This window comes from Desmodus rotundus, chromosome 5 (genome assembly GCF_022682495.2).
Source record: "Desmodus rotundus isolate HL8 chromosome 5, HLdesRot8A.1, whole genome shotgun sequence".
Classification (NCBI taxonomy): Eukaryota; Metazoa; Chordata; class Mammalia; order Chiroptera; family Phyllostomidae; genus Desmodus; species Desmodus rotundus.
Genome location: NC_071391.1, coordinates 55,389,579 through 55,414,990, shown reverse-complemented (window position 1 = coordinate 55,414,990; position 25,412 = coordinate 55,389,579). Strand labels below are relative to the sequence as shown.

At 37.8% G+C, this 25,412-nt stretch overlaps 1 protein-coding gene across 22 annotated transcripts in view; it reads left to right on the top strand.

Moving 5' to 3' along the window:
• The window catches only part of DLG2 (discs large MAGUK scaffold protein 2), a 1,324,826-nt gene that overhangs the window by 1,276,018 nt on the left and 23,396 nt on the right, over nucleotides 1–25,412 (top strand). For 10 of the 22 annotated variants that reach the window (XM_053925676.1, XM_053925672.2, XM_053925680.1 and 7 more), the window contains one exon: nucleotides 19,127–19,226. In XM_053925676.1, coding sequence (XP_053781651.1) covers nucleotides 19,127–19,226 — 100 coding nt within the window. Of the gene's footprint in view, nucleotides 1–19,126; nucleotides 19,227–20,049; nucleotides 20,096–23,272; nucleotides 23,315–25,412 lie in introns of all 22 variants that reach the window. The other 12 variants (XM_053925682.1, XM_053925675.2, XM_053925674.2 and 9 more) reach the window with 3 other exon arrangements.

Below are 25,412 nucleotides of genomic sequence, written 5' to 3'. Positions count from 1 at the left end.
GAACCAGGACAGAAGCAGGAGGGATAGAGAAAAGGCTACAGAAATCCACAAGGGACCACAGATGGTTGCAAAGTTTCTAGTGGGTGCTGGAGAAGAAATTGCTCCTTAGGCGCAAGAAGCATTGTCTATGGCTTTTAAGTGACCAACAGATACAGTGATAAACTCACCCAGTGATCGCTAATGTCTAATACAGAAATGACAATGAACTTGCTGGGCTGTGACATGAACGTGAATAGAAAAAAGTATGTATGTGTGTGTGATTGAGTGTGAGAGAGGGAGGGAGAGAGGAAAAGTGGGAAGGGGAAAGAGCTTGTTGTTAAAAGGAAGTGTTGGGGGTTTTCAAGTTGTTTCCATTTCCTTGAGGTGTATGGATGTGTGTTCATGGTTTTTATTTCTGCACTCTAAAATCTCAGAGGAATTCAAATCCTAGCCAAGTGAAAATCTGCATTTTTATGAGCTACTTTTTGAAGTTTAGCAAATAATGTTTGATTTTTCTTTTCCCCCAAAAATGAACCATTGAGAAATCATTGAACTGCTCACATTCTCTCTAGAACTATGATCCACACCTCTGACAGGCTCTCTGCTTATCTTGGAAAACACAGTCCACTAGCATATAGCATATGAAATGCACCTCAAAGGAAATGTGCCGATAAATGGCACTGTGGGAGCTAGACAAAAGTGCCCACAACAGAAACCAGCTCCGCACTCACCTGCCACATGCCCAAACGCCAATGAGAGTCCTAATTCCTGTGACTTGTCCCACTAAAATGAGGCTATTGGCTGAGGACCCAGCAGTCTCGGCTGCAATGGATTTGCCTCCATTTGTAAGTAACCCCTCTTCCCATTCCAGGATGAGGTGGGAATTATTCAATCAGGCACAACTTTACAAAGAATACTATTTATTATTGTACTTATTGGTTTCCCCTTAATTATCCTAAATACCACAGGTGACCTCTTGTGCTCTAGGTATGGACTTCTCATCTGAAAGAGGGAGACAAAGCTCAGACTGTCACTTCATGAAACAGTTATCATCCAAGACAGTAGAAGAGGCTGAGTACCTCTCCTAGCTGAAGGAGGGAGGGTGAGGAGGGAAGGGGCAAGGGAAGAAGAGGAAACATTTCCTGCACATAAAGGACATTTGAAGTCATCTCATTTTTCTCCCTGATTGACAGGAGAGGAAGCTGACGCACAGGGAAGGAAAATGACTTTCCAAAGTGCATATAGATAGGAAGGGCCTCGGCCAGGGCTCCCTCCTCTGAGTTTCCACAGCGCATGCAGTCAAGATTCGCCCACTGCCTGCCACTGGACAGTAAGCCCCACAGACAAAGCAAGTTACCTCTCTGACCCTCACGTGTCATCAGTGGTGACAATGATGATGACAATGATGGTGCGAATCAAAACCACAATGAGATATCACCTCAAACCTGTTAGACCAGTTATTATAAAAAAGACAAAAAATGACAAGCATTAGTGAGAATGTGGAAAAAGATAACCCTCGTGCACTGTTGGTGGGATTGTAAATTGGTGCAGCCACTATGGAAAACAGTATGGCAGTGCCTCAGAAAATTAAAAACAGAACTACTTTATGACCCAGCAATTTCACTTCTAGGTATTCAAAGAAAACAAAAACATTAACTCCATGTTTATTGCAGCATTATTTACAATAGCCGAGATATGGCACCAGCCTAAGTGTCCATTGATGGGTGAATGGATAAAAATTATTGTGGTTTATAGATGGGATGAAATATTTGGAACAATGGAATATTATTCAGCCATAAAAAGGAATGAAATCTTGCCCTTTGTGACAACATGGATGGACCTTGAGAGCATTATGTTGAGTGAAATAAGTCAGAAAAAGGCAAATACCACATAATCTCTCTTATGTAGTATATGGAATCTAAAAATAAGGAACTCATAAATATAAGCATCAGATTGGTGATTGCCAGGTGGTGTGGGAGGAGGGGAGGACATGGGTGCAGGGGGTCAAAAGGCAATCAATCAATCAATCAATCAAATGTATTACTGAGCAACCAAAAAGAAGAACAAGAAAAGAGCAGAGGGTTAAGAGGATGACAAAAACAGTGTCATGCCAGTAGCTATAAAAGGGGACAGGCCACCCATCCCAGTCTGGAGGTGGAATGGAGAGTAGATGAAAGGAAGCTTTTTGGAGAATGCCCATAGAAAGTAGGCCTCAAAGAAAAAAAATAAAATGAAAGGGCTTTTTATTTCAAATGATGAGGCTGCTGCTGCTGCTGATGATGATGATGATTATTAAATTCATGGTACAGATAAGGAAAAAAATTCTAGAAATGGTTATATAATTAGCTCCACACAGCCAGTGACTTGGATTGCATATTATTAGCAAGGAAGACTCTCAGAACGAAGATACATGTAGTAGAGAAGTGGGGTGCCTGCCTGGGCCTGTATGGCCCTGGGCTTGGGCTCTTATCTCTTCCCTGTGCACACTCCACTTAACAAATACCTGGGAGCAGAGAGTGGCGCTGGCCTCACCCTGCACCATCACATGCTTCCATGTGAACAAACCAGATTGTGAAATGAAGTCATTGGTTCCTCCCTTACGGCCTGCACCAGGACATTGCTCAGGTCCCCTGCCTCAGACAACTACTCCCTGTCAACCAATTCTTTCCTCAGACAACACTGCTTAGGCACCTGCCCTGGAAAGGTGCAAAAAAAGAAAAAATGGTGACATTTGGGCTTTGGAGTCAGAGAGCTGAGTTTGAATCTAGTTCTGCATTTACCAGCTAGGACAATGATGTTACCTCTCTTAGCCTCAGTTTCCTTATTTGTACATGTGTGTTAATATAGACAGGGGTATTGGAGTGAGTGTGTGTGTATCATAGAATTGTGGTGAGGATCCAATGATATAATTAGTACAAAATGTTTAACAAGATGTATACTGACAATGGCTCGCAGAAGCAGCTCAAAAAATAGGAGTTTATATTCTAATTGAAGACACACTGAGTGATCAGAGAGTCGGCAAGATCTCCTGCCAACTTCTTTTGTTGGTGGCTTCACCTCCCTCTCTTTCTCCCTGTTTCACTTGGTGAAGGATGGTCTACTCTCTCATATCTAGTTCACATTTCACTTCCTGCTCCCCTCCACAGCAGAACTTACTCTGCCTTCCTGATGCCCCTGCAGTACCTTGTACATACCGTCGCAGTGTTCTAGCAATTTAGGAGTCTCTCTGTCCCTGAATTGTAAAGTCCTTTAGAATTTATTGTAGTTCCAGCTCCTAGCACAGCACCTGGCTCACACATATGCTCAGGAGATATTTGGTGCATGAATAAATCAATATAACTGCCCAGGATAAAGGGGCCTGGAATAGTTAGGAAACCTTCTGTCAGGAAAAGGCCCATGAGAGGTGAGTAGCTCCAAAAGTGCTTGGACAGACAGCAGTGGAAACAGGGGAAAAGACAGAGCATCCCGTTAATTTCCATTGTGAGGATCTCCTCTTCACGTAGGTAAATCAGTTTACAGCTTCCCTGCTGCTTCATAGGGGTGACACCGCCTTCAGGGTAGGTATATAGGACCAGCCAGTGAAGACTGGCCTGAGAGATTCCCAAAGAGGAGAGGGATTAACCTGGGGAAGTTGCAGGCATTCCTGGGAATGAAGAAATGAAATTAAGGAGTGGTATGCTCCCTGCAAATAAGCATGTCATTTCATGCTAGTGGGAAGCATTCAGTGTTATTGTAGCCCCTAGGAAACCCGTCACAGAAATCTCATCATTTGAACTATTTGAAAAGAATGAAGCAACAGAGATTATGTTTCAGAAATAAAGTATAAAATTCCACAGAAAGTAATTTGCCTGGAGAAATTCTTGGCCATGGTTATTGTGGCTATATCTTGAAAGCAGAGGGGAATGCACACTTGGAAACTTTGCAAGCAATCACACAAAAGACAGTATTGCTTAGTGGTTAAGAGCTCAACTCTGGAGCCAATTGCTTAGGTATGAAAGTTGGCTCATGACCAGTAGCTGTACAAACCCTGAGCAAGTGACTCAAACTCTCTATACCTGTTTCCTCATGTGTAAAATGGGACACAATTTGTAGCCACTAAGTAAGAAATGATAATGTATGCAAAGCACTTACCATTAATCTTTTTAAATCACTTAGATTTACCCGTGCCACATGGGTAAACATTTAACAAATGTTAGTGTTTTTAAAAAATGCCATTATGATTATCAAGTACATGTTACTGACTTTGCTCCATGCATTGTTCTAGGGCACCGTGGAAAGTGCAAAAGAAAATTATGAGACAAGATGCAGGTACTTAGAGAGATAGGCTGAGGATGAAACAAAACACACACACACAACTAACGTCAATAAGGCAATTAGGAAACTTTTACATCTTACCCTGGCTGACTGTGGGTGATGACGTGGGAGAAAACTAGAAGAGTCAAAGAAGGCAGGTGGTAGATGCACAATTAAGGTTTATTAAGGATAATTAAGATGGAAGTTTATTAAGGTTAAAATAGTATCAGCTATTTGGTGAAAGTCTGGATTTTGAAGAAAAAAAATCATAGAAATAAAAGAACCCTCTCAACTATCAATGCATTTAGAGAATGCTAAAATAAAAAGGGGGAAAGGAATTTTAAAAAATTGACCTTGAAAGAGGTTTCAAAATTTAAGAATGGTACAAATAATAGAAACCTCAGCAATCAGCTGGTCCAAACACCTTGTTTAACAGACAGAGAAGCAAACCCAGACACGTGAGGTGACTTGCCCGGGTCGCACTGGAAACCCAGGTCTCCTTACTCTCCCTGTTCCAACTCTTAGCCCCCTGCAGACTTTTGTTGACTTTTCTGGCTTCTGAAAGGCATTCTTCTTGCCCAACACCTATCAGCTGGCCTGTGAGGCCTAGAGCTTTTCCTGCTGGTCACTGCTTCTGTCCCTGTTGGGCCAGTTGAATACTAATAGACACATCGTGCAGGCTTAGCCCTCCAGGCATTGACAAGAACCTTGGAATTGTAGCAATCTGCAATTAAAAGATAAGGAAAGGAAATAAAAAGAAGGAAGGAAGGCACAAAAACTATTAACTTTAGAAATCAAGAAATTGCAGTGACCAACATCTGATCCACTCAATGATTCTGACCCCCATTTCTCTATCTAACATAGGAATTTAAAATTAATTCTTTTTTTAATGGATTTTTTGCAGTTGATTTTTTAAATATATTTATTGATTATGCTATTAGAGTTGTCCCATTTCCCCCCCCTCACTCCACTCCATCCTGCCCACCCCCTCCCTCCCACATTCCCCCCCTGTAGTTCATGTCCATGGGTCATACTTATAAGTTCTTTGGCTTCTACATTTCCTACACTATTCTTACCCTCCCCCTGTCTATTTTCCACCTATCATTTATGCTACTTATTCTCTGTACCTTTCCCCCCTCTCTCCCCCTCCCACTCCCCTGTTGATAACCCTCCATGTGATCTCCATTTCTGTGGTTCTGTTCCTGTTCTAGTTGTTTGCTTAGTTTGCTTTTGTTTTTGTTTTAGGTGTGGTTGTTAATAACTGTGAGTTTGCTGTCATTTTTACTGTTCATATTTTTTTATCTTCTTTTTCTTAGATAAGTCCCTTTAACATTTCATATAATAAGGGCTTGGTGATGATGAACTCCTTTAACCTGACCTTATCTGAGAAGCACTTTATCTTCCCTTCCATTCTAAATGATATCTTTGCTGGATAGAGCAATCTTGGATGTAGGTCCTTGCCTTTCATGACTTGGAATACTTCTTGCCAGTCCCTTCTTGCCTGTAAGGTCTCTTTGGAGAAATCAGCTGACAGTGTTATGGGAACTCCTTTGTAGGTAACTGTGTTCTTTTCTCTTGCTGCTTTTAAGATTCTCTTCTTCTGTTTCATCTTGGGTAATGTAATTATGATGTGCCTTGGTGTGTTCCTCCTTGGGTCCAGCTTCTTTGGGACTCTCTGAGCTTCCTGGACTTCCTGGAAGTCTATTTCCTTTGCCAGATTAGGGAAGTTCTCCTTCATTATTTGTTCAAATAAGTTTTCAATTTCTTGTTCTTCCTCTTCTCCTTCTGGCACCCCTATAATTCGGATGTTGGAACGTTTCAAGATGTCCTGGAGGTTCCTAAGCCTCTCCTCATTTTTCCGAATTCTTGTTTCTTCATTCTTTTCTGTTTGGATGTTTCTTTCTTCCTTCTGGTCCACACCGTTGATTTGAGTCCCAGTTTCCTTAGCATCACTAATGGTTCCCTGTACATTTTCCTTTGTCTCTCTTAGCATAGCCTTCATTTTTTCATCTAGTTTTCGACCAAATTCAACCAATTCTGTGAGCGTCTTGATTACCAGTGTTTTGAACTGTGCATCTGATAGGTTGGCTATCTGTTCGCTGCTTAGTTGCATTATTTCTGGAGCTTTGAAGTGTTCTGTCATTTGGGCCTTTTTTTTTTTTTGTCTTGGTGCTTCTGTTACTTAAAGGGGCGGAGCTTTAGGTGTTCCCTGGGGCAGGGTAACACTGGTCGCTGCGCGGTGACACTGTACGTGGGGGAGGGGCTGAGAGGGAGTAATGGCGCCCGCTCCACTCTCTGCCAGATTTCAGTCACTGCCTCTACTCCCCACAATCAAATTGGGCCCCTCAGGTGCTGGTTCCCGAGTGGGTGGGCTTGTGCACGCTCTAGGCCCCTGTGGGTCTCTCCAATGACCTCTTCTGTGAGGCTGGGAGTTTCTCCTGATGCCTCCCCAACCACCACGGGTGTTTTCAATCAGAAGTTTAAGGCTTTATTTGCCCCACTCTAGAGCCCTGGGTTAAACGGTCTGCTTCACTCCCCACCGTTTGTCAGGTTTATCTGTGCATGAATGTGGGGCCGTGGGGTGCTACCCGCCACACTGCCTGCTCCGTTCTCCACCACTCTGAGTCCGGCCCTCTCGGTTTATCTGTGCACAAATGTGGGGCCGCAGGGTCTGCTAGTGGTCAGGCTGCCTGCCCTGTTTGTCCCACACTCCGCCAGTCTCAGTCCCGCCACTGCAACGCGAGTCCTCTCCCCCCTAGCTGCCCGTCTCCGCCCCTCCTACCAGTCTGGATGAATGTTTATTTTCTATTTCCTTGGTGTCAGTCCCCCTTGTTGTTCGATTTTCTGTCAGTTCTGGTTGTGAGAGGAGGCGCAGTGTGTCTACCTACGCTGCCATCTTGGTTCTCCTAAAATTATTTCTAATGTGTCCCAATGATGCGAATACCTTGAAAATAAGGAAAGTAGGAAATGAAGATTTTTGGACGTTTGCCTCTTGTTTGTTGTTGTTTCTGTATTCTGTGGATTGTTGTATGAGCCATAGTATTTTGTGGCTTAATGTTGAACTACTGAACAATTCTAGAATTATGAAGCAATTAATTGGAGTCACATACCAATTTCCCATAGAGTCTACCACACAAAATTGTGCCCAAATTGACAAAGAAAATGACACACTGTTAGACTGTATTATGAGCACTAATCACAAATATCAATATCTATTTAAGTGAATATCACATTGCTATGGGCTCACCAGATGACCTGGCACATAAAAGCACATAAGAGAAGTTCAATAAATAAACATATTAATAAATAAAGTGACAATGAAAAATGATAAACTTATTAATAAATAAATGAAGGTGTGACATTGCCCCCTTCCCCCAGCTGACAGCATCATAAAGGTACAATAGACTTGAAGAAGGCCATCTCAGTGTTTTCCAGTGACCATACACGGTTTCACGTTTGCAAGCAGGACGGACTGTGGAAGAAACACATTTGTAGCGGCCTACATGGAGCCACTGCACCATCTTTGGTGTTTGATTCTCTGATATTTTCATTCTCCCAATTTGAGGTCATATCCACATCCATGCTGGAATACTTTGAACCCTAGCAAATAGATTCATGCTAATTGTAACCCACCAAAGCCCTCTATCCCGAACGATAGCATCCATCCTCCCCCAACCTCCTAAAAAAATTCAGGATCAACTTTGAAAGAATCTTCAGGCCATTTAGAGAACACATGTCAGCAGTAATGGCTAACATGCTGGCACAGTACTTCTGAGCTACTCAGGAGTAATAGTTTAACCAGCGATTTCACTGTTTCTGGATGTGATGCCCTGAACTTAAATATATTATTTTCACAGATTTCTAATTGTCTTATAGCTTCAGATTGTAATGTAAAGGTAATATAAGTTTATGCTTTCATGACAAACAATCTCTCTTGGAAAAGCCTTCAAGCAGAGAATTTGATAGTGAAAAACAAGAATTTAATCTTCCAGTTATAGGATGTATCACTCTTCTTTCATAACTTGATTAAATAAGTCTCATTCTTGGCTAACAGACTTTAAATGTCGTTTTTTCATAGGATCCTTAGATTACAATTCAGTAATTAGGAGAGTGTAGGGGATGTTAGAAGGGAAAAAGGCAGTCAGGACACGTCATCGAGACCAATTATAAATTAAAAATAAATGGCTACTGGTAGAAATATCAGTTAGTACAGATCATTATGAAAGCAATTTGACAATGTGTCAAAATTTTTAACTATCCACAATTTTTTAACTCTAATTCAAATTCGAGAAATATATCCTAAGGAAATAGTTTGAAATGCAAAAATGTTATATTCATTGCAACATAAAGTGCTTAAAAATGGAAAACTGTGGAAGTGTACAGCATATAGGAATATTTAGGGTAACTATGGTAAATCCACTTGAGTAAATTTTCTTTATGTTTATAAGATATTTTGGTTTGTAGTGTTCTTTTCTTGTGGTGTCTTTTCTAGTTTTGATATCTGAGTAACAGTGGCCTCATAGAATAAGTTAGGAGGTGTTCCCTTTTCTGTGTTTTGGATGCATTTGTAAAGAATTTGTATTTATTCTTTTTCAAATGTTTAGTAGAATCTACCAGTGAAGTCACCTGGGCTTTTCTTTGTGGATAATTATTGAAATTACTAATTCAATCTCATTATTTGTTATAGGTCTATTCATAATTCTATTTCTTCTTGAGTCAGTTTTGGTAGTTTGTGGGGTTTTTTTAAGAACTTATCCATTTCATCTAAATTATCTAATTTATTGATATACTAATAAATATTTATTTATTGAATAAATTATAAGGTTCATAGTTTTTTGTTTCAATAAAATCAGTAATAATATCTCCTCTTTTATTTCTAATTTTAGTAATCAGTCTTTCCTTTTTTTTCTCTTAGTCTAGCTAATAGTTTACCAATTTTAATAATCTTTGCAAAGAACCAACTTTGGTTTTATTGATTTTTCTCTTTTTTCTCTTCTCCAGTTTAATAATTTCTGCTCTCATCTTTATTATTGCCTTTTACTGTTTACCGCAGGTTCATTTTGTTCTTCTTTTTTCTAGTGTCTTCAGGTAGAATGTCAGATTATTGATTTGAGAAGTTTTTTGACATTGGCATTTTACACCTATAAATTTCCCTCTAAGTACTGCTTTTGCTGCATCTCATAAGTTTTGCTACCTTGTATGTTTATTCTCATTCATCTAAAAGTATTTACTATTCCCCTTAAATTTCTTTTTTGACCCATTGGTTAGTTACCAGAATGTTTTATTGTTTTTATTTTCACATATTTGGAGATTTCCCAAATTTCTTTCTGCTATTAATTGCTCATTTCATTCCACTGTTATGCATTTGTGAAAGCCAATGCTTCCAAAGACTCTCTAATGATGTGGGAAAGTGTTCCTGTTACCATTAAAACTAACTCCATTTTTTAAGCCTTACTAGGTGTCAGGGACTATGATAAGAGCTTTTTATGAATTGTCACATTTAAATACTCACAACTGAGATTTGAGATTAAACAACATTTCTAACGTCTCCATTCTAAAGTCCTTTCCCATGATATTTTGCTATGTATTATAATAGTAAATAAAAACAACTCAGAATTTTAAATTCTATAGACCATATAATACAACTAAATTTAAACAGAATAAAATTTGTAAAACATAATAAACAATATTACTAAAGGTGATTTGTTTCTCAATAATAGGATTTTCTTCTATTTCTTTCTAATTTTCCCTAAAAGAAACATGCTTCATTTGTTAGTAGAAAAGGTATTTTTAACAAATTAATCTTTTTAGTTAAGAAAAGAAATAAATATTAGGGGGGGGGAAGTTAGAAAAGGAAAATTTAATGGTAGATTTCTTTGAAGTTATAAATACTATTAAAATCTTTTAAACTTTTCTATTACTCATTTATGGACCATTGAGCTGAAAATGTGATACTATCCAAAAATACAATATACACAGCAAATAGCTGAGTCACATTTTTATTACTAGCAATAAATGGCAACCAAAACTAAATCAGACCATTGAGCATAAAATTATGAGATAAAATTCATGAGAAAAACAAATTCTGAGAGATAATAACTGCAGAGAAATGCAAGTTAAAAATATTACTCATTTGGCTATAGTTATTCTTCTATTCCTCCCCCTTTTCTGCAGATGTTCATTATTCCTTCCCTACCCTTCTTTCTCCTTTTATTTTTTTTCCAAGTTTCTCCTGATATTTGCAATGGAAATCATCACTCAATGCTTTGGTTCATGCATCTATTTGGTGCATAAGTATTTGGTATCTACCAAGACTCAGAAATGAAAGTGATATGGTACCTGCCCTGAGATCAAAACGTGGTAGGAAAGAAATATGTAAAAATGATCAGTACTCACTGAGACAGCCTTAGGTAGAACACCTGAGCATACTCTTAAAGGTGTGTCAGCGTCCACAAGATGACAAAGGGGAAAGGTTTTCTATAACTGTCAGCCAAGTAAAGACATAGTGGGTATACCTATATACATTTACGAGAGTACCCTAGGCTAGAAACATGTTTTTGGGACGTGGCACAGTTCAACCCTGATAAAGGTGGATGCCTTCGTTCTTAACTCCTCAGTCACTGATTTGATTTCTACCACCATAGCTTAGGTCTGTCTGTTCTAGAACTTTGTATAATTGGAATCATCCATAAATACTCTTTTAAGTCTGCCTTCTATCACTTAGCATAATACGAGCCCTGGCACAAATAACACCCCACTTTTATTACATAAAAGTCTTTTACTACAAAATCATAAGCATGTAATTCTATAACATAACAATATCACACTCAAGCACACCACATGACATTTTAGGTGAAATGTTCAAATTGCTGTCCATCTCGTGTGAGACATTCACAGACCCTACCAACCATGCTCAATGGTATTACTTCTGCCAGACCCTGTACTTTCCAGATTCATCCATGTTGATGTTTGTATCAGTAATTCAGTTCTTCTGATTGCTGAATAGTTTTTCACTGTATTAATATACCACAGTTTATCCATTTACCTGCCCATGGGCATCAGAGCAGTTTCCACTTCAGAGTAATTGTGAATATTCTTCATACACCTTTTTGTGGACATACGTTTTTCTCTTGAGTAAATATCCAGGGCTGAATTTCTTGGTCATAGGTTAGCTGTATGATTAACTTCATAAGAAACTGCTAAACTAAATGTTTTTCAAACTGGCTATTGCATCCACACCAAGCATTTATATGAGAGTTGCGATTGCTTCACATCCTAACACCTGATATTGTCAGTCTTTTCCACTTTATCCACTCTAGTGGGTATGAAGTGATATGTTGCATTGGCTTTAATTTGCATTTCTTTGATGACTAATGATGGTTCTCATATGTTTATTGGCCATATACATATCTTATGTTTTTAAGTTTTTGCCCATTTTCATTAGATTTTTTTATTGTTCAGTTGCAAGGGTTTTGAAATACTCTGAATAAAAATCCTTTGTCACATGTATTATAAATATTTTTTTCTCAGTTTGTGGCTTGCCTTTTCATTTTCTGGGTGACCTTTGTTGAAGAGCAAAAGTTTTTAATTTTGATTAAATCCAATTCTACCATTTTTTAAAATTGTTATTTGTGGTTTTATGTTCTGTCCAAGGAATCTTTGCCTACCTCAGATTACAAATATATTCTGTGTCTTCTTCCAGAAATTTTATATTTCGAGCTTTTACATTTAGGCCGTCAATCTATGGCTAGAAAAATTACAGTGTATGATATCAATTATGAGTCAAAGTTCATTATTATGAAAAAATTTCAAACTTATAAAAACCTAGAAAGGACAGAATTATAAACCTCTTTTACCTATTACTTGACTTTAACAATTACCTGATTATGGCCAGTTTTGTTTTGTATATTCTCATATGTATAATATATATGAGGGCAGATAAGTATGTGTGTGTGTGTGTGTGTGTGTACCCTGATCTACTTTGAAAGGAAGTTCTAGAAATTATGACTTTTTTGTTCTGACCCAGAAGTCAGTCCAGGACCACACATTGCATTTGTTTGGCCTGGTTCCTTAACCTCCTTTCACCTGGAATGCTTCCTTAGCTTTTTATATTTCTCATGACATTGAGATATTTTAATAGTGGTCTCTTAATTTTAATTTGCCTGATTATTCATGGTTGGCTGCAACTAATGCATTTCTGGTAGGAGTACTATGAAAGTGGTATTGTATACCTCTCTGGACTTCCCATCAGGAGGCACCTGGTGTCAGGTTATCCTACTATTTGGTGATGCTAGGTTTGATCTCTCCGTTAAGGTGATCAAAATGATCTGCCAGATTACTCCACTATAAAGGAAAATTTATCCACCTATTTAATAATTAAATAATCCATGAGTTATTAACCCAATTAAATGTCCTGTTCCCCAGTAAACTTTCAATCATTAGTTTTAGCAACCATTGACTATTCTTGCCTGAATTATTATGATAGTTGAAAATGGTGATTTCCTAACTTTATTATTCCTTCTACAGTTATTAGTTGGCATTCTACTGTGTTGAAGAGTTTTCATTTGCTTCCCGTTTTTAATTACTTAATTTAAGTATTTATGATAATCTGCCTAGACTCATGAATTTCTTTTTAATTCAATATGTTATACTCCATTACTGTTATATTTATTTGAATATTCAAATTGTCTAGGTTTGACTGGTGTGACTACCTTTAAACTGGCTTTGGTGTCCTTTTTGACATATCAGCATTAGCTTTAGATGTTTACATTTTGAATTGTTTTATGTTTGTGTTTAGTACTTCTTAATTTCCAGTCTTAACAAAATTTTTTCAGCCTCATCTTATACTTTCACTGCTCATGGAATCAGCCATTTCTCAAAAAAAAAAAACAAACCGCTAGTTCTTTTTTGTGGAAAATGGTATTTGGAAGACAAAATCTGAGTACCTGGTGTGCTTTCCATTACTGGGGTATCATTACATCTAGGTTTCTTTAATGGACAGAAAGGAAATAAACTTTTTTAGAAAAACCCTAAGTTTATATCAGATGCTTCTAATTACTATTTACCATCATAAGCTGCTTCTTCTCCTCCCCCTATTTCCCATTTTATCTCACCCTCCTTTCCCCAGGGCAGCCCTCTTTCCCAGCAACACCCATGTATTTTCTCATTTGCTCATTACTCACACACCAAATGGTTTCAGAACTCAACTAATAATAAACTAGGGAAGTGACTTTAAGATTTGTTTGCAATTCTGTCTTTAGAATATATTCTGAGGGTAAGTAGTCAAAGTACAATGTTCCTCCCATTTTTTTAAGCAAATTCAATGTGTCAGATCATTTCAACTATAAATATTTCAACATCACAATGCCATTATCACACATTAAAAATTAACATTACTGGATTAACAAATATCCAGTCTTTTTTTTTTCAGGTCTCAAATTGGCTCTTAAACATCATAAATGCTTTGTTGTTGCTTTGTTTTGTTTTATAATTTGTTTGAACCAGAAATGAAGTCTATTGCAATTGGTTGATCCATCTTAAGTCTCTTTCTGATCTATACATGTTCTCTCCATTTTTTATTGTTTTCTTCAATTTTTATGGTTAAGAAACAGGTCATTTGTCTTGCGGAGTTTGCTCCAGATTTTCCTTATAGTGTAATTTATTGTTTCTCTGTCTTCTTTATTCCTGTTAACTATTAGTTGCATCTAAAGGTTTGATTAGATGCAGACTCATTGGGAAGAGGAGGATTTGTTGTTTTCTTTCTGTTTACAAGCAGAGGTGTATGTGACTACTTTATAGTGATATTTTGTTCTCCCTTCGAGTAGCACATATCATCTGATTGTCCTTTTGAGTGTGTGATGTTACCAGCGATTGATGCTCAGTGCCCAGATCCATTAATTCTTAAGATAAGAAAGAAACTCTCTTAGAATTAGATAATGGCATAGACACCGCAAATGTGTATACAGACATTTATAGAGACACATTTCTTGGAACAGATGTATCTCAAGCCAATTCTTGTTTTTCCCTTAACAACCTTTTTGTCTTGTTAATACTTGTTCTTGGACTTCTCTTGCTTTAAAATTTTCCTTTTTCTGTATGAAACAAGATATGTGTAATACAAAGTGGTGTCCCAAATTTATAGTAACAATTTGCCAAAGGGAACAGTTATTTTAGGGGAGAGGAGAGAAGAATGAATTGAGAGGAAAGAAGCATTTATAAAAAATAAGGTGACTACAAAGAAAGTGTGTCTGAGCTCAATACAAATTTAAATGTAACTTCTGCCCAGAGAACATTCATATCATAAAGGTGACATTTTAGAACTATGAAACATTTGCAGCCTGAAAAATAGAACCAGGAAGATGAGGAGAAAACTGAAACATACCAACAGTCACAAAGTTTTCTGGATGGGAAGGGTAAAAAAAAAAAAGTCAAGATTCACTCAAATGTCTTAAGAACATGGGATTCAAGTGGGAGAAGTAGAATTTGAGGTTTTTGTTTTGTTTCCTTTTGTTCTTTGTGAGTGTGTATTTTATTGTAAGTCAGTTTGCCAGTGCCATTACAACTTCGGGTCAGGCTCAGCAATTTTAGCCATTTAACCTAACACACAATTTTCAACTGGTGTGCCACAAGAGGTACGCTGATGTGCCGCACGAAATTTTAGCACATGCAATCCCTGACTATTTAGTCAGGAGCACTGACCTCTTTTCCCACAGACTGTCAAATAAAAAAAATGACAACAGCCAACACAACAATAGCTGTTGTGTGTGAATGAATCAAAATTATTACAGGTTTTTTGGTCAGATTGGTAAAAAAAAGTGTGTTTTGGGGTGTGCCACAGAATTTTAGTAATTAGTTTATGTGTGCCCTGGGTTGAAAAAGGTTGAACATTGCTGTACTACCGCTGTTCTGGGTAACAGTGGTAATACACTGCCTCCTCATATGGGTGCTAATGTCTGTCACAACATGAAAGGTATTCATTTATCAGGCACAGCAGAACTAGAGAAACAAGCATATGTATCCGGTGGATGGCAAGGGTTGGGGAGGGTGATGTCCTTTCATTCAATTAAAGGTAAAAAGTATTTACACCAAATAAAATTGAAACCATTCTGTGAGTGTTTTCCTTTCATCCCACAGTATGGAGTTTGGGAGAGGTTTTTTTTAATGGCCATATTGAGATATAATTCACACAGTGAACAATTCACCCACTTACAGTGTACAATATATTGTTTTTAGTATCACCACAATCTAATTTTCAAACACTTTAATGTCCCCTAAAACTAACATCATAGTTGTCACTTCCCACTCCCTGAAGCCCCCTGCCCTTGGTCCTGTTTATATAGCCTGTCCCCATTGAAATACTTCTTATTTTACTTGTTCATACTGTGATAAGAATAACAATAGAATAGAGCTCAGAAACATAAGTGTATATCCAACATGCAGCAGGGTAACCCACAAAAATATTATTGAAGCCAATAGCATCTGATGGCTTAAAAAAATAATTGCCAAGCAGTGAAGCTGTGTGAATGATGAGAGATTATGGGATCACTTAAGAGAGTCGAATGCTAATAATTTTAAATATAAACTTGAAACAGGCTCTGGTTACAGAAACTCATCTTGCTCATAAGAACAGCAAAATTTTGCATACAGAAATATTTGTAAATTCAGATCCTGCCTTCACTGCTCACCAACTGTGTGACTCTGGGCAAATAATAGAAGATTTATAAACTTCAGTTTCCTCACCTGTAAAATGAGAAAAATGATGATACCAACCTCATAAAGTTAGTGTGGAGGTTAGCATATATGCAATTTTAGAACAAACACTGGCACATAAATTACTTAATAAGCATTAGTTGTTGTTTCATTACTTTTGTTCATAAGAACCCAATAATACATGTCAAATTCCAAAATGGAATTCTTGGGTATGCCAACTGGCTACTTGCCACATGAGATTGGTATCTTTAAAATCTCTATTCTAAAGTGTTTCCTGCCCTGAAAGCAATGGATGGGGGTGTAAGATACTGTAACGTAGAGGAAAAAAATATGACTTTGATCAAGTATGATTAACAGAGCTGCAAACCAGCCTTCGGCTGCTTTAGAGCTACGTGTTCTATAAATAGTACAAGTGCCCGTTTATTTTTCTCACCTAACACTGGTGCAACAGATTTTCCTCTTCTAAATTAAAAGAAAAATCAACAGCAACCAAAGAGCTTATATAATGGTACTAAACATGTCTAATAAAAAATAAAGAATAGTGTTAGAGCATCATACACCACACATAAACTCTTAGAGTTGAAATGCTTAACTACGACCCTAAATGTGTGACGTTTAAATCCGTGAGTGTGAACTACAGTTGTGCTTTGGTCTTGTGTCCATAAATGTAACCACCAATTATTCATGACCTTGTCTTTAAGTCCAATACAAAATGGCTTTGGGTTATAAGACTGTGTTAGATGGTTTTATTCTTTGAGGAATTATTATGTATTTTCTGCTCTTTTACAAATACAGTGATAAATATTATGTCCCAATCAGATGACTTGTGATACACGGCATTTTCATACTTGGGAAATGTTAACACATTAGTCTCCACTTTGAAAAGATAAAAGAGTTAATCACAAGCAACACATGTTCATTTTCCTTTGACCCTGTGAGACTGTTTCAGTGCTGTGGTTTGCACGCGGCCCCGTTTTGTCTCTCAGAGGCCTCCACGTTGTCCACCCGTGTCCACGTTTAACCCAGGCTTTCCTCATCTTGGCATTGTGTTGTATTGGCATGAGACTTTGTAAATTTTTTTTGCATGACAAGTCACCTGTAATGTTGAAGTTAAATGTCTAACATCTTGCAATGTCACGTGTCATTAATTCTCCCATGATATTTTTTCTTTTATTTTCAGTTACTGAAGTTTAAAATGCTTGAAATGTAAAAGTGGCATGAAACTGGAGTGATGCAAGAATATTTAATGTTCCTTTAAGAACTTACCATTTTTTTACTGGAAAAATTGGGGGGAGGGCGGTTCCCGTCCTTGCCTCTGGACACCAATTCTCAATGACAAATTATGATAAAACTGTATTGAACATAAGTGCTGTCAGCAGAGTAATAAATTCTGAAGTGATACTTCTTTTCCCCCTGAGAATGTGTTTCTATCTAGTTCTTGACTATGTCCCTTAATTTCAAAAGTTATTAAATATTTGACTTAATATTTTTCTTAAAGCCTAGTTAATGAGACATAAAATTCAGCTCCCCTGGCTGTGGTGAGAGTTTCTAGTGACTGAAAAAGTAAGGAATCAGTAAACGAGAGCACCGACGTTTCAGCGCTGTGAGGTTTCCTCAATGAATACCATGACCCAAATGGGTGTTGATTTAGGAGTGCATGAATATACAAAGAAAATAGGTTATTTACACCATTTTCTCAAGCTTCTAATCTGTAAGGGCCCAAAATTGATTCAGATATATGGGCCAAAATACATACATACAAACAAGTGCTTTTCTTCCACGCAGTCGCCTTGCCGGCTCTCCACTGATTCCGACCAGGTGCCATGGATAAAACTGTCTTAGAATCCTCCTTGTCGAATTACCCTCAGAGTCTGTTACATTCATTGCAATACCGATGTGGTAACCTGTCTGGTTCCCGGGAGAGTAACCCTCAGAACCAAGTCAGTTAAACAAGGATGGCAAATGAGCTGGCAAAACATAATTTTTTTAATGATAAGTGAACATGAAATTACTGAGACTTGCATGGTTTATCGCTTATAAAATGACTGTGAACACATTTCCCAAAGCAGAACCCCAGAAAGCATTTACATAACAGCAACAGTGGGAATAAATGAAAAATTTTTAAGGAGTCTTCTAGGCAAGCGTCTATATATTCACATGAATGAATAGGTTCTAATATATGTATTACATATGGATATATGTATTATTTTAAATCTAGCCTTATTTAAGCTAATGGGGTGGTTTACATTTTTAAGGACAATCCTTCTTCCCTGATTTTTTAATCAAATCAGAATATAGCTGTTGTATCTCCCTTGCTTTAGTGAATATCAAGTTAATACCTCTTTAGCAACAATTTTAACAGATTTTGGTTGACTGTGTCACCAGCTAGCTCTGTGATATTGGCAAGGGAGTCCAGCTGCCCTGTGCCTCTGGCCCCCTGTCTACCAATGAAGGCTTGGGGCTTAATTATCTTTAAAATCACTTATGAATAAAAATATTATACTATAATTATTTATCTGTATGTGGAACAGCTGTAATTATCAAAGATCATAAATCTATACACTTTTCTGTGTGGTTTTAATTAAGCCTAGGTTGAAGTAACTCAAATTCAAGTTATTTAAAAAGACATCTAAACACTGATATGTCTCGTGTCCCAGTAAAATCTTTTCTACCTGACAATGTAATGATGATAAACATGTGTATAGCACTTTACATTTCTGCTGCCTTATGTGAGTCTCACAACAAAAGAGCCTCCATCATTGTTCTTATTGCGCAGCTGAAGACACTAAGGTGCAGAGAGATTCAGTTACCTGTTGAAGGTGAAAACTAGCAATTCATTGACTCCAGGACAAGACTCGCACAGAGACTCTAGGTCTTCCGCTTCCGATTTATTACTTTTTCTCTAGCATCATTTATCTACAACCAGGTTTTTCACTAAGAGACAATTATTCCAAGGTGTCATCATTCAGAATTTACACTCTTTGAAATTAAAGTCGGCCTCCAGGGAGCCTCCGGCACCGCTTTAGGCTGCCCACTTGCGTCACTGCAGCTCTCTCTGCTTTTGCAAACTAGTTGTTTTGTCAGCATGAGTGTGACAACAATTAGACGTCCCCTGTTTTTGCCCCATGCCTTTTCTCCTTCACAGTCATTCAATGACAAGCGTAAAAAGAGCTTCATCTTTTCACGAAAATTCCCATTCTACAAGAACAAGGAGCAGAGTGAGCAGGAAACCAGTGATCCTGAACGTAAGTAGATTTTCAAAGAGAATGTCACGTGCAACACAAGAGAAAAAATCCTGCACTGCAACACGCGTGATGTAGGCTCCCCCACGCCACACGCCTAGGCAAACAAACACGGCAGGCAGGCAGGTCAGGGCTCACTACTGTGACCAGTGTTTGGCTGCAGTCTGGATCCTTCCCTTGGTGGGGCTCTCCTGTGCCGAATGCATTGGAGAAGGACTTCAGGAAGCTGGGACTTCGCTTCCAAAGAGCATTTACCTGTGAGCAGGACTGGGTCTAGTTTGCCTTTTCTGTCTTGCAACTCTCTAGGGCTTGAGACAAATTCTATTCTGGATGGAAATATTAGATTCCATTGCCGCCTATACTTTTTGGAATGCCAGCTAATTGGAAGCGATTAAATTCCCTGTATAGATAACTAGCATTTGTTCACTCTTTCACATCCAACAAATATTAAACTCCTTCTGAGCAGTGAGCTTGAATTGGTGGACACTAAATCTAAGAACTGGCCGTGAAGCTCAGAGTGGATCACTGCTCTGAGTGCTACATTTCTGTGGCAACGTGAACAATGGGCAAAAATGGCATCTGCTGGATCTTTCTTTTTTTGTAACAATCTTCTGCTTAAACTTTTCGAGTTGCTTTACAGATTCTTGAGTCTCAGCCCAGGGAGTTTGGGGCGAAAGTTGTTTCAAAATAAGGGAGATTGGGATCCAGATTGCTTAGGCAACCCGGTCTGTCATGGTAGTATTCATTTCAACTCCACTGACTTCTTCCTTCCTCTTCCGCGGCTGTTCTTCCTCTCTCATTGCTCTCTCTGGGGACTTCCATGCAGGACATCCCCGGATTAGGTGACGACGGTTATGGAACAAAGACTCTGAGTAAGTTCCCAGGAATGGTCACTGTAACTTTTCTTTTCTTTTCCCTTCCTTTTGAGTTTGGCTTTTGTTCCTTTTCTTGAGGGCCTTCCACTCCTAGCATGCACAAGATACGAGTTTTATTTGTTACCTAGCTGTGAATGCTCCTACAAAGTAACTCTCAGCCGTTTTGTTCTGCATGTCAGCATTTAAACGCCAAGTGTGTCAGGCACTGTAACTTCTGTTGCAATTCACACCTTCCCTTTCTAACCATGTGATAATGGCCAACATGGTCCTGATGCCAACTATTGGCATCACTTGCTCTGCAGCCTAATACCTCCCAGAGAGCAAGAAGCCATGTTGAATGAAAGGGCAAAGCTGAATGTTCTAGAACAGGGGAGCAGAAATGTACTGTATGTCCTTTCTCATGCCCTTTTCACCCAGACTTTGCCAAATTTCATAACTGGGTTGTACTTTGCTGTTAGTAAAGGAGCTATTTTATAGACAAAAGGAACATGCATTCTCAAAATGTAAATGTTAAGCTATTTGATCTTCTATGACTAATTCTTTGTTATTAACTTTGATTTTTTTCCCTGACTTGCAGTGGTCCTGCTTGAAACGTTTGTATGATAAAGTTTTAGATATGTGTTAACATGTTGTTCTATTATTGATGTATTAGCTGCATTACATAATCAGGTCTTCATTTTATAGTGAGCAATGAAATATATTAAACTTTAAGTCTTCTAGTTATTAATGCCTTTGGTCTGTGTCTCATTGCACTGAGCAATAAAAAATAATCTCGTGTATTAATATACTATGCTATGATTTTTCTTTCTTTAATACTAATTCCATTGTGTAGACACCAGTAAAATAAGAAGAGAGTTTTGTGTCTTTTGAAACTGTATCACATGTTCAATTTTTGTTTGGTTGGTTTTAATTTAACAGCTATGGAAAATATTTTTAGAAGCCGTTCATTTCATTTGTATAAAACAAAATAGCATTGAGCTGAACTTTGTTTTCAAGAGCTGTTTATATAACCCTACAAAATGATACCCTTCATCCTTCAAATTGTTACTTTGCATTTTTTTTAGCTACGTGTATATAGAAAACAAAATCTGATCAAGAGTAATTGCTGATCTCCTTAAAGATGAAAACTTTATCTTGAGTTGCTATGTGGAACAGGTCATGAAATTCTTCTCGAATTAGGGGCTCAAGTTCATATATTGATTTTAACGTTATCTGGATGCCATCAAGCACCACCAGAGCTTCTCCATTTGCAGCTGAGTGGGAAGAAGGAAGTATGTTAATGTATTGCTAACAAATGAACATCACTAAAAAGTAGTTACTACCAGAGTGCCACAAATATGAGTGATGCCCTTGTAAATCTAAAATGTGCAAGGGCTTTCTTACTCTTTGAAAAATTGAATAGATTTCACGAGGTAACATCATTTGCCAATTAATGCTATTGTTGACCATGATTTGGACTTTATCTGAAACACATTTTCAATTTCTTCTTACCTACAAATGTTCTATTATACAATATCTGGATGGTAAGAGAGATTGTTTGTTAAATACAATGCTGCATGGTCTTAAATGCCTCCACAGATAGTGTAGCTTCATTCTAAATTATCTTAGAAGTAAAAAGCAAAAGCCAACAAACAAGAAACCCTGGCATTCCCAATTCAAAGCACTTAAAATAATCATGTGCCTTAAGATGAACCATTGTTGGGTGTATGCCTTGGCTTTTCTTCAGTAACAAAAGAACAGATTTGCCCCAATTCATCCACACTTCTCTCCCCGGTGCCCCTCTGCATCTGTCAGACGTGTGCCTGCACGAGCAGCGCAGTTCTGGTCACACACCAGCACAAAGAGACTGGCTCTTGTGACTTTGACCCAGGCTTTGGTTTTCATCAGTGTCATGACCAAACTGATCCACCCAGATGTGTAAGATAACTCAGTTGTAGGAATCTTTTCGCCATGTTGATACGTTATCAAATCATCACTTTTTACACTATAACGGTATTACAGTTTTATTTGTCAGCTATACCTCTGTAAAGCTAAATAAAAGAAAACTAATCCATTCGATTGGCAAGAATCTATAATACCAAATACATTTTAATGCATATTTTTACTATTAGATAATAAAATATTCTTTCCCTTTTTCTAAAAATGTGCAATAGTTGTCACTTTTTTAAAAAGTGAAAGTTATTGCTAATAAGCTTCAGCAATCAAATAGTCACATATTCTTCTTTTAATTAACCCGATATACAAAGAAATCAATAAGTTGATGAATTTATCTTCTATAATTTAATACATAGTACAGATGAAAGCATATGATTTTGGAAATAACAGCTCTAATTCAGGCATATACATCCCTGGTATGTGAGCTAAATTGTGATTTTAGTTAAAAAAAAATGAAATATCACTGTATGAGCAAGTCATTCAACATGACTTAAAAATACACTTCATGACAGGACCAGCTTGGTTTCAGATCACTTACTTCCTGCCTGTTTTATTCTCCCAGAACCTAATAACTATCCAAAGAATCTTAAAATAAAAACAAGGAAATATCACACTAAATCATAAAACACTTTTCAGTGAGTCATTTCTTCCTCCGAGATTTTCTGTTCACTCGCTGAAGCAGGGAAGATCTCCAGCAACCCCTTTTCATCCTGGGAATTAGCTTAGGAAGTATTTAGATAGAAATAAAATGCAAGGGATTCCAGGAATCAACTGGCAATTTCAAATGCAATATTCCTATAAAATTCTTAAAGGCTAAAATAGAGAAACAAAAAGCCTGCAAGAAAACTGCCAGTTTAGAAGCCCCTGAATTAACAGTCAAGAGACATCCAGCTGAGACACACGTGGACCTCAGTCACACAAATCTGGAAATCAGACCTATGAGAATAGGTCCAAGTATTTATAAAAAGAAAAGTGCTTGGACTGACATCATATGATTTTTGTAATTAAAGATGCTTTTCTAAAAAGAAGGTGCAGTAATCAAGTAGTAGTGTCCTGTAAAATGGAGATAAAGTTTTCATCTTCTTTATCTTATCTGCATTTTCTCAGTGCGGTCTCCTCTGCAGCCTTTTACTTGCCTTTTGCTCACATTTCTAGTGGCCTTGCATGAGTGTATTCCTTTCAGTTCTGGCTGCTCGCCAATGCTTGATATCTCTTTAATTTGCTGTGCTGTTCTTGCAGAACATGTTTCTTCTAATGCCAGCGATAGCGAAAGTAGCTACCGTAAGTTATTGCTTTGGTTTGTGGTTCTTTTGTTTGCAATTGCCCCATTGCCTGTGGTGGTCATTTCAGATTTTTGCCGTTGTTGTTTTTCAATTGCTGCCCTTTATCATCTTCATCCAAAGCAAATGGCTTGAAATGAAATCCTCATTTGATGTGGAAAGACACAGAAGACACTGGGGCCATCAGAGGAGTGGTGGGTTATACAAGCAGTTCCAACCTCAGTTGACTGGCCTGTGAGGCAGTTCTCCCAGAGGAGGGGGCGGGTAGCGGGTGGTTCAACCCTGTGGATGTTGACATTCTGCTCCCCACCACAAAAAATAACTTAAATTCCCTGTAGGAGGGTTGAAAGGTTTTATTTTCAACCCTCATGATTTTATCTTCCTTCTAATTTTGCCTTTTCTGTTCCTGGGTCCCCTTTACAAGAGAAATCTTTATAAATATGGCATTCCTTTTAAATCAAGCATGAACTTTTTATATCTCTTCTCTCCTTGATTAATATTTTAAGGTAGACACTATGACATATCTAACTTTATATTTTTGATGGTGGGGAAGTGATGAAAAAGTTTCATCCTTTAATGTTGAAGGAACTCACATTTTTTTTAAGTGAACAAATCTTGGATCAGAAAGCTTAACTGAAAAGGTAGGTAACTACGTAAAAATTATTTCTGGTCTTTGTTTGGTGACCTCAAGCCATTTGTTTGGTGTATAAAAATATTCACCAAGTACATCCTTTTGATCTGTTCTTGTGGTTTCTTACCACCTACACACTGGTTTTTCGTGACTAACATAGGTGCATATTATTATCTGGGATTTTTACGATTTCTATAATATTTATTTGTACTCCTTACTGAAATGGGTTTCTCAAAAAGCAGTTGCTGAGGATATTAGAAAACTGCATATAACCCAATACAAATGACCCACAGCTACCAAGACAGAAATTGATTGGGCTTATGTCCCTTGAATATTGTATTAACTGAAAACTAGAATAGTTTTTGTTTGGTTGGTTCTGTTTTTCTCACTACATCGTGGTACTTTGCAAAACCATGTCTTTTTTGAGGTGGACTGCCACATAGTGTTCTTAGAATATGACAAATTTAATTGGATTTTGAGCAAGGCTTTGGAGAATCAGATTGGTGGCAAATAGAAAAAAAGCACAAAAGTAGAAAGGTAGCAGAAGGAGGTCGGGGCCAGGAGAGGAAGATGAAACGCATCATGGAATAAAATAAAAGATCTTGTGATGAGAGACCCTTGGTCCATCAAATTTTGGAGTCACCTAATTTTCTTCCTCAGTGGCATGACAAGTCTTATGAATGAAGGAATCAAAGAGTTCTTGTCCTCAATTTGGTCCTTATCATTTTTAGATTCTTCCAGTTATCCAAACTTAGAGAAACATTTGCCTCCCCCTTCTCTTCATTTAATTTTAAAACAAAGAATCCAGGCCAAGAAGTGACCTAAAATTTCCTTCCTGACACCTGAGGCCCCTCAATTTAGAATAAGGAAATATGTTACTTGTTTGTCAAGGTTTCGTGGCCCTACGTTTTTTTTTTCTTTTACTTTTTTATTTTATTTGTTATTTAATCTTTATTGTAATTTTTCCATTACCATTTAGTCCCCTTATACCACTCTCCCACCACAATTACCACACTGTTGTCCATGTCCCTGAGTCCTTTTTCCTTTTTGCTCAATCCTTCCACCTGTTCACCTCCCCCCGCCCACTAGCCGTCATCCTGCTCTCCATCTATGGGTCTGTCCCCATTTTCCTTGTTAGTCCCATTTGTTCATTAGATTCCACATATGACTGAGATCATACGGTATTTGTCTTTCTCTGACTGGCTTATTTCACTTAGCATAATGTTCTCCAGGTCCACCCCTACTGTCACAAAGGGTAAAATTTTCTTTTTTATATGGCCCAACTTTTTTTTTTGATGATGAGTTTTCAATTTTAAGTGTTATGCTTCCACCCTGTAGGCACAAAGGAGAAGCATCAGGCCTTGTTTTTTTCAATCCCTTTCAAGGAAAATATATACAAGAACTGCCTCTTCCTCTGGAAATCCTGTTAAAGAGTTTTTTAGAGGTCCCTCTTTTCTCTTTCAGAGGT